Source organism: Silurus aristotelis, assembly GCF_946808225.1.
Source record: "Silurus aristotelis genome assembly, chromosome: 22".
In the NCBI taxonomy this organism is placed as follows: Eukaryota; Metazoa; Chordata; class Actinopteri; order Siluriformes; family Siluridae; genus Silurus; species Silurus aristotelis.
The window spans coordinates 9,718,246-9,728,620 of NC_139595.1; the positions used below are offsets into that span (position 1 = coordinate 9,718,246).

General features: G+C 34.6%; 1 protein-coding gene across 50 annotated transcripts in view; it reads left to right on the forward strand.

The window, feature by feature from the left end:
• The window catches only part of mbnl1 (muscleblind-like splicing regulator 1), a 71,363-nt gene extending 61,593 nt beyond the window's left edge, over positions 1–9,770 (forward strand). For 8 of the 50 annotated variants that reach the window (XM_083525967.1, XM_083525942.1, XM_083525919.1 and 5 more), the window contains 6 exons: positions 654–804; positions 1,643–1,678; positions 4,242–4,333; positions 4,781–4,807; positions 5,147–5,218; positions 5,535–9,770. In XM_083525967.1, coding sequence (XP_083382093.1) covers positions 654–804; positions 1,643–1,678; positions 4,242–4,333; positions 4,781–4,807; positions 5,147–5,203 — 363 coding nt within the window. In that variant the 3' untranslated portion in view covers positions 5,204–5,218; positions 5,535–9,770. Of the gene's footprint in view, positions 1–653; positions 805–1,642; positions 1,679–4,241; positions 4,334–4,762; positions 4,808–5,146; positions 5,219–5,534 lie in introns of all 50 variants that reach the window. The other 42 variants (XM_083525934.1, XM_083525962.1, XM_083525964.1 and 39 more) reach the window with 7 other exon arrangements.
• The last annotated feature ends 605 nt before the right edge of the window (positions 9,771–10,375 follow it).

Below are 10,375 nucleotides of genomic sequence, written 5' to 3' on the forward strand. Positions count from 1 at the left end.
CACATGTAGCCCATTCCTTCAGCGTGAGGACAGGATCAGACAGACTAAAATGTGCTGTGTAACTGCTCTTGTGTCCGTGTGTGTGCAGTATCTGCATATATCTTCAGTGTCTCTGTATAATGCATGTAAAGTAGCACTAAAATGCATGTATAACCAGATAAACTGGGTAACTGGATAACCAGCTATGTGGTAGCAAAGCTGCACCACCTGAGCAACAGATATTAATAACTTACGTCTCATACGTTTCACAGATATCATGGCAAAAGCAGTGCAGCTTTATTTTCTTTAAGTTGATGCCTCAATTTTTGTTTTATTTCTGCCCTTTTTTTGTCGGCAGTACATTTTAATAGTGCGATGCTTGCTTCATTTGCACTCGCACCAGCTTAGTTGGTGTGTTAATGTTAAGAGTGTGTAAATGTAGATATTTATCGTAGCGTGTATAAGCAGTCAGGGATTCGGCACTTTTTTTTTCCGCTTGTGGCGTAGTCATGTATAGGCTGCTGCTGCTTGCCTGCTGTTTTGTTTCAGTTTGTTTCTTTTAGTTCATTTTTGTGCTCTAAGGTGAAGTTCAATGATGATAACTGTTCTATATTTTTCTCTTTCCTTTCTTTGCCATTCCATCCTTTGTTCCTCGTTTTACCTCCCATCCCAAGCAGGGCCTTCCTCATAGCGTAATTTCTCCTTTGCCAAAGAGACCAGCCCTTGAGAAAACCAACGGTGCCACCGCCATGTTCAATGCCAGCATGCTGCAGTACCAACAGGCACTGGCGAACATGCAGTTTCAGCAGCAGTTTATTCCTTCAGGTAAGGACCAGAACTAACCTGACCCAACCTTTTACCACAAGGTCAGCAAGACCCGGTAAATAGAATGCACACCTCACACTTATCTGTGGCTTATGTCACATGCACACCCAGACACACAGCAGTGGCATTTATGTCAATTCTATATACTTATTCTCAATACTGTACAGCATGGATAGTTAAGCAGGTTTAAGGTTTGTATTATGATGATGTTTTAAATATGTGCCTGCTTATAGTGTAGAGCATTTGTCTTATCAGGTGAACTGATCACTGTACAATTCATGATTGCTCATTCAGTATCTCCATTCAGCTTTGGAATTATAGCAAAGAAATCGCTGAAAGAAAACTTCTGATACAAAATATATTCGTTCTACATAAATAAAAGTTATATTATGAGCTATAAAAGAGTATCCCACAATTATTAACCTCTTTTCAACCAGTCTTTACCGAGGGTGCCAATAATTCCTGAGCTGACTGTAATGTTTAACAGTAATTTTTATTGAGATCTACAGTTGGGTTTTTCCCCCTAATGAAAGGACATATAGGGGTCTGATTATAGATTGCCACACAAAAATACATGATAGGGGTTGATGGTGTTAAAAAGGTAATCAGTGTTAAAATAAATAAAGGCTTGCACACTTCCCAACTGTAGATCAGACATTCCACAACTAATCTTTTTTTTTTTTTTTTTTTTTTTGTGAATGATTCCCTGTAATGTTCTGTGTTATGTTTTGCCTTCCTTTGTTTGTCTCTCTTTAATCTAACCAACCTTGTGATGGGCTGATTTGATTCTTCTTCCCTTTTTTCCAATCCAATTCCTGTTGCAATGCATGATGGGCAGGCTCAATATTGTGCATGACTCCTGCAGCAAGTATGGGTAGGTGTCCTAACCTTCCTCCCTTTCAGCTGCTTACACGGCAAATTCAACACATCTCATATTATTGCAATGTAAAATCAGCAAAGTGCACACTGATGGCGCTAAGTGCATATCTGTTTATTTTTTTTCTACAACCACCAGTCTTTTGTGTATTTTGAATCTGTCAGTGTGCTGATGTATGATGTTAAGATTATATGCAGTTTATATTGTATTAGCTATTTACAATTGGAGTCCACTACCAACTGATTTTACTTCAGGGCAGTTTTGTCGATGGAATCCTCGAGGAGTCCTTATAATGATTTAAAGATATATTGAAAAGTAAATAGGGACATCTGTACCCCGGCTCATTTATGCACATATCTGATTAACTGATCATAAAGCACATGCTAACTGTAGCTGGAATATATAACATCTGGAATATATAATATTTATTTAGATAATATATTTAAGATGTTGAGGTTTTCTTTGGGAGTGACGAGGATGGACAGGATTAGAAATGAGTTTATTAGAAGGACAGCGCATGTGGGACGTTTTGGAGACAAGGTGAGAGAGGCGAGATTGAGATGGTTTGGACATGTGTAGAAACATGGGGTATATCGGTATGAGAATGCTGAGGATGGAGCCACCAGAAAGGAGGAAAAGAGGAAGGCCAAGGTGGATGTGGTGAAGGAAGACATGCAGGTAGTTGAGTTGAAAGAGGCAGATGTAGAGGACAGGGGGGTATGGAGACGGATGAACCGCTGTCGCGACCCCTAATGGAAGAAGCCGGAAGAAGAAGAAAAAGATTTAGGGAATATATTAATTGAATATAAAAAATATATTTTGCCGATAGGACTGGAACGTGGTCTGGTGTTGTGCTTTTGTAGATTTATCTCTTGCTCAGCACAATTGTATGGAAAGGTTATTTGAGTTACTATAGACTTCCTGTTCAAGGCCTCTCTTATCAACAAGGTGGTGGTACATTCTTTATTTACATGATTTTATGCAAACTATTAATTATTGTGTATTGAAATCCAATGAGATCAGCAGTTTATGAAATAGGTAAACCAGCCTATTACTAGTATTACATTTCTCCCTTAATCTGATGTTTGTTATGAAGCTATGGATTTCAGTATGAATTTATGCATGGTGCAGCTACCACATGATTGGCTAATTGAATGAATGTGCAGGTGTACATGTGTTCCTATTAATATAGCTGGTAAGTGTATATGTGAATGCTAAATCAAAACACTTAATTCAAATGAAATTAAAGGTAACTCCAGGATTTTAACAGAATTTCTTTTTATTTTAGGCATGGGGTGACATTTTTATACAGTAGATCAATGACTTCATGGAGTTTTCATTTGCATAAAGTTGTTAATTAGCGTGAATTTATTTCAATGTACTACTGATTTCAGGATTATTAGCATCATAATCATTATTATTAGTGAAGCCATCTCTAAAGGGAATAGCAGCCTCTTTTAGTTGCATGTCTAACAGTGTTAGTTATGCATGTAAAAATATTTTGGCCCACTTGCTATTTATAATATTGTTAGATTTTGATGCAAAATTACAAAATACAAAAACCTGAGACACGTAGGCTTTGCAAACATTCAAGTGTGCTCCTGCAAATATTTTAGTGCAAATTGGAGTGCAGAACTCATAAAACTTTTATGTACTGTGATATAAAATATGTGTTGATCCTTGCAACATTCCTGAACCAGAAAATACAAAATAGCCCTGAAGAATCAGTGACCATGTTCTACTGAAGATTCATTCTCTGCCGTCCCCTTTGGTTTCACCAAACTTACTATACTGTATGTGCTCATGACCAGAATGTTTAGATCATGAAGACATTCTTATATACAGCTCATTTTGAAAGGTTTATTTCCGACACACTAAAATCAACTCAATTGCAAATGAATCATTTAAACCTTATGCCTTTGACTGATTATGGCCCTTATTATGTTTATTTAATTGTTGGAAGGGTGCCCATAATTCTGGAATCAGCTGTATTGATGATAGCATGAAATACTCTTATTTAACATTGTTACCAATACAGAAACTTGAATCAAATGAACTATTGCTGTTTAAGTAAATAACAACTTACATGAATCAATTGACAAATGTGTTATAGTCCTATAATAAGTGATAAAATAGAAATCTGATCTTAGTAGTGCAGTTGTACTGCACTGTAGGCATCTTCCTGTTCTCTCACATGACATGTTTACATGTACAGTACATTTAGCTTGATTGACACTCTGGTTGCAGTCCTGCACCGAGAAAGAATACGATTTAATTCGATTTATATATCAAACGAAATATATAACAGAGTAACTTTTTGACCAAATCATCGAAGCAGTTACGTTGTGCTACTGAGATCATGATAATGCTTGTGGTCCTTGTTAATTAGCATGTTAGCATGTTATTATCATAATATTCCACTTTATCACTGGTGATTGTAGTATTTAGTAAAGCTTCCCTCTCTCATTCCTTCTCACACACCTGTTCCCCCCTCACATGCGTACACCTGTTGCCTACACGCCTCTGTATGTGTGCTTATATGATTCTCCCCTCTGAAAAGTACCCATGATGCACGGCGCTTCACCGGCCGCTGTGTCCGCAGCAACCACGTCCGCCACTACTGTTCCCTTCGTATCCGCAACAGCCAATCAGGTTTGCTCCCCTTATATCTCTCTCTCTTTCTCTCTCTCTCTTTCTCTCTCTCTCTCTCTCTCTCTCTCTCTCTCTCTTTCTCTCTCTCTCTCTCTCTGTGTGTGTGTGTGTGTGTGTGTGTGTTCACCTCCCTCGTTCACTTCAACTGGTTACAATGCTAAGGAGAATATTTTTTTGCTTTTTGCTGGGCTAGGGGGGGTGGGTTTTTTCTTTTGTTGTCTTTCTTGACACTCATTTTATTTACAGAGTAAAGTAATTTTCTTACCACCAGATAGCCCTTATTTAAGAAAGGCTGGAAAAACACTGATCATACTTATTAAAGACTAGTGGCAGATTCTTTATTTTATCCATGATCTTAAAATGCTTCAAAATGAAGAGCTGTTTGTTGATAAAACCGCATTTTAATAATGTTCTCGTCTCTGTTTTGAGGACTCTTCTCTATCAAAGCTGACTACCAACGAATACATGCAATTGGTACGTATAAACGAGGGACACATTTCTAACATTAAAATTTATATTCATATTCTATTCATCTTTCTAAAGTTGCTTTAGTATCCAATATCTGTATCCACTGTTTAAAGCATTATACAACTTAAATTCAATTGAAGCGAATCAAATGAACCGTTGTTTTTGTAAAAGCGTGTGCTATTATCCTAATTTGGCATTTGATGACTCAATGCTCGGTGCTATCTCTTTTGTATGTAAGACCCTTTCTTATGTAATTTTATATTACTCTGAGTAATTAAGTCTGTTATGCAACATGTATGCTCCTATGTGTAACATTTTGTGCTGATGTCTTTGTTTTGTTTATAGATTCCAATAATATCTGCAGAACACCTGACTAGCCACAAGTATTTGACTCAAATGTAGTCAGAGGAAAGACCCGTAAGTGTCCTTTAGTTCCTGTTTCCAAAAAATTTCCTTTTGTCTTTTCCATGAATTACCATTAGTTCTGCTAACATTTTTACTGAACTTCATTTGCATTACTGGTGCAAACTGAGTTAAATCCTTAAAGTTAAATCCTTAATTTTATATATATATATATATATATATATATATATATATATATATATATATATATATATATATATATATATATATATATATATATATATATATATATATATATATATGTTTTTTTTTTACTTGTACAGGATTCAGTGATTCAAATTAATTTTAAGTTTTTTTCATTTCTTTGCAGATCAAATGAATCTGTTACCTGGGACAGAGACAAATAATTTACCGCTACAAATTATACACATTTCATTTACTCCAACAGAGCCCTTGGGGGTATCATTAATTCACAGATGTAATATTTAAAGGACTTGTCCATTACATACCAATATGCAGAAACATGCAGTGCCCTTAGAAGTGATGTGCAGAACTTGAACGAAATTGATGTACATAAGGATGGGTTCATACACATAGTAACACGTAGCTAGAAATAGTCTGTTGGTACCAAGTCTGACAGTTTACAGGTTAGATATGATACCAACAGACATAATAACTATAGACCAAAAGTTTTTTTTTTTTTTTTTTTTTATTGTCTCCTGTAGGTATTTAATTGATGTTATTAGTAAGTACCAATTTATTGAAGGTTATAATTATAGAGCTGGTGGTTTTTCACATACACATTTAGCTGAAGAGTAGATATTGAACACCATGGCACTTAAAATTTTGTCCCAGATTGAAATATTACAGAGATCATACTATAATAGCTATAGTAATAATACATTTTTTTTTATATTAGTAAAGTGGTTAAAGACCATTTAAAATTTTGTGCTCGAGTATGATGGGAACATACAGAAGTGGAAATACAGGTGTTTATTCAGATGGAATGAAGAGAGAAGCAGGTCTGTGTCATGTGCCTGTTAAACTGGGTACAATTCACCCTCCAGTCTTATTGAGTATACATTCATTAGCCATGTTAGTTTGGACACGCCTTTGTTGGTGAATTGTAACACACCATGCCATATCCAGCGCTTATATGCCAACGTCTATTCATTTATATTGAACAATTAAAAAAATAGCAAGGGTTTCATTAGACAAACGTTCAGTTTTAGATGGTTTTCCTGAGATGTGTCAACTGTATCACCAGGTAAAGCGTTACTGATTTGACAAGGGTTTTATACAAAGAAAAAAATGTGAAAATGCACCTTAAATTTAAAAGAAAATTACAATTCTTCATGGCACAATACATTCAGCGAAATGCAAGTGTATTTTTTTGCTGCATAAAAATGTGCAGTCTTGGAGAGGAAGGATCAGGAATAAAGAAGACTAATGAATGTTTTTTTTTTTAATGTAAAACCAGAGTCCTTCTGACCTTTTAAAGCACATGTTAGCTTTAAATCAAGCTTCACAAGATATACAATAGGCTGCAAATGGAAAGTGTTATATCAACAGTGTTATTCTGTTTACCAGAGATTGTTTTTATACATAATTTCATGTCTTCTTTTTTTTTTTATTATAATTCGAATTAATTTTATTTTGAATATTTGTCTGTAATGCTCTCGATGGCTTTTCCATTCAGCCTTAGATAGGCCTTTTTCGACTTGCATGAAAACAGGGTTGCCTTTTCCTTCCTGTTGCCATATGTAGAGATTTTTATTGCCTTGAATGACAGAGTGGCGTTTTATTCATGGAATAGAGAGTGGGTATCAGTGATCACCGCATGTCTTTACATTTGTTAAAAAGTAACTCAGACTCTTAAAGCATGACGTGAGAAGACTCTTTCCAGTCATGGAATGGAAGATAAATGATGGAGCTGCTTGAACCCGATGGTCAGCTTAGCTTTGATTTATTTTTTTATTTTTTTTTTGTATATGGGAAGACCAGATATGTATTTGGTTCAGGGTTTTTGGTTTTTTTTGTATGGATTTGGTGCCATTTGTGTTGTATGTTTTTGATTCCTGATTTTAAATAGCTTTTAGCCTATGTATAGTAACAACAACAAAAAAAGAGATGATAATGTTAAACATTCTGTTAAGTCGTGCCAAAGTTATTTTTCTTGGGGTTTTTTTTGTTTTGTTTTTTTCGTGCGTTTTATGGTCTATACTTGTAATGAATGGTAAATGGTCATGGTATTATCAAGGCCAACCCTAGTTCAGAGAAAGATAAATGAAGCTACTTCATGTTTTTGGTGTAATTTCAGAGCATAGTGAGACTGAAGTTCAGAATTGTTAGCCTCCCAGTTGGTGTTAGATCTAGATCAGTGGAGCCTATATGTCTTAAGTCTATTTTTGGTGTACAGAGAAAAAATATCATTCAGGGTTGGGGTCAATTCAATGTACAAGATTAATAAGATGAATTTATGAAAGCCTATTTTAGACGTGCTAGTAAATGTAAGGTGGAATTTGGATTCTTGGCGAACTGAAATGGATTGAGCCCAACTCTGGTGCTATTGATGATTCTTCACTGAGGCCTTAGATTTCAGTTAAAGTCTTCACTCGGATGTTCCTTTAGTCATTCTTATTGTTTATGCATATTTTATATTTTTTATTAATCATTTTAACACATACTGCTCAGTTGTTTACTTCACCAGCTTAGATAAAATCATATTGCTACATGCTGCATGTATACTTTGTGGAGTTTTACTTATTTTGTATTGGTAATATTTTGTTTTAAAATTGTGTTCTTGTTTTCTGGATTTGTAAATGTTTCCTTCCCTATTTCTTTCCCTCTCCCTCTCCCTCCATCTCCATCATTCTTATTCATTTATGTGTAGTGAGTTTAGTTTTTGCTGTACATTTTACTCTTTTTTTTTCTTTTTTTTTATGTTTTAAGGTTCTTTTTTTTATGATATTGATTGTCATTTGTTTTGATATTGATTTTGAAAAATAGTTGAAATGAACCAGTATGACATTTCTTAATTTAACAAATTTAATTTGTATGTTGCAAATCAAAGGCGCGTATGTGGAGAGTAAAAAAATTATTTTCTATTCTATCCATGTTAAAACATAAAGTTGTATTTTGATATTTTAAAAAAAACATCCCTGAATGTCAGGCCAAAAAATATATATATATATGAAATATTGAGTATTTAGATGACGATGATGATGGTGATGATAAGAGGAAATGTTGTAGGGACTTTGGCTGCAAGTGAGAGAGAGCCATGACCCGAGAGACAAAGGTCGAATTTTGCACTTGTGTATATAGTCAATATAAAACAAGGAAAAGAAAACATGTATAATATGGAGATCTTATTTTGAATAATAAAAGATTCTATAAGAAATTTTGTTAGGATAATTTAAGGATTATAGAGTAATAGACCAGCTAACTGAATTTGCTTGCAGAAGTGGCTCAGCTCCTTTTATTATTACTTCAAATCATCGCTTGACAAACAAGAAAGAAAAAGCTAAGCATCGCTTCGCCTTAATCATGTGCGCTGCCTGTCATTCAAACCTCAGTGCTGATGTTTTGGCAAGTTCTCACCTCACTTGCTTGACATCCAGTAAAACTAAGGCAAGAGTTTTTTTCTGTAAAAAGTTTATCAAAGTAGATCATAATGAGATAAAAACATTGGACTGTAGTCAATTGCAAAAGCTGAAGATTTATAATTCATTCATTCATTATTATTATTGATCAGACTGATTATGCAAAATGACTTAAAAGAATATCTGCTTTGGTAAATTCCTGATAGAAAGACTCCAGAGTGTCTTACAATATTTTACTACCTGTCAAGCTTGAGGACTGATTCCAAAATGTCCCATGTACCCTCACTAGGAAATCTCTAAAAGATTTTTTTTTAACCTGGCCTAAATGTTGTTAGCTGCATGTAGAGATTTAACATAATAAAAATCCACCTTTTAGATAAGTAGGTTTGTCACTAAGTTCTCACGATACTGCAGTTCCCATTAGACAATGTCATTAGACAATAGTGACGATTCTAAGCATACGTTAAGTGACACACATTTACTCTAAACCATAAGGATAAATGTGGTTAACACAGAAAACTAATGAATTCAAATGACCAGACATGCTAGCGTGAGCCTTACACACCATATGATGTGCACACACACACACACACAAACAAGGCAACCGTGCCTTCAGCAGGAAAAGGTCAGCCACCAAAACAAAGGAAACACAATGAATGTAAAACTTTTGATCTCCATTCGAGGGTATGACTCACTTACCGCTGCTGTACAAGTGCTAATAAACCAAAGCATCACTTTTCCTCCGAACAGACACAAGGCACAGCTCTGCTCTGCGTCTGCCACAGTGAAACCGTCGGTGGTCCCTACCTGCTGAAAGCACCTGCTTTAAAAAACGCTTCACACTCACCATGTAATCTCACGCCCACTCTTTGCTTACAGTTGCTAAGATCTTGTACTATGTTTTGAAAAATGTTTTATGCACATTTATTATTGTTTTATTTGACTCTCTTGCTGTAATGAATGAAAAAAAAAATAATAAAAACCAAAATGGATTTCAATTGAAAGGTCAGAGTGTGGTGTGTGCATTTATTGTGTTTTTATTACTTTTCTGATTATAAAAATCCTTTAATTTCTTTAGAGTATTTAAAAGCGAAAGCAGTAAGAGGGCGATCAATAAATAATCACACACACATCCAAAATATTGTCTATTTTGGTAAACATTTTATCAACTTGGTTTATAATATCAAAAACTTGACTGTATATATAAATTCAGTAATACAAATCATTAATTATCAGATTTTTTATTATATATTTTTTATAATAATTAAATAAAATGTAAACCATTTAAAGACTTAATCTCCCTTTACTAAATTGATCCAGATTTTCTATAGTAGTTTTCTTTCATCCCAGTTATAAAGTTGCCAGTCTGACTATGTAATTCTTTTTTTTATTTTTTTTTATAGAGGTTTTGTGATTCAGAATGCTATAGCAAGAAGCTCACTTTGTTTTTAATTTGTGTTCTGTTGACTTTGCCTTGTATGGATCATAGTATTTTCAAATGATCCTGTGCTTTTATTTTGCTGGATAATAAACTTCTTCACTGAGCCTAACCCTTGACTTTACTGACACTCTTCTCTTAAATACTTCCTCTTCCTCTTTTGTCTCTCCA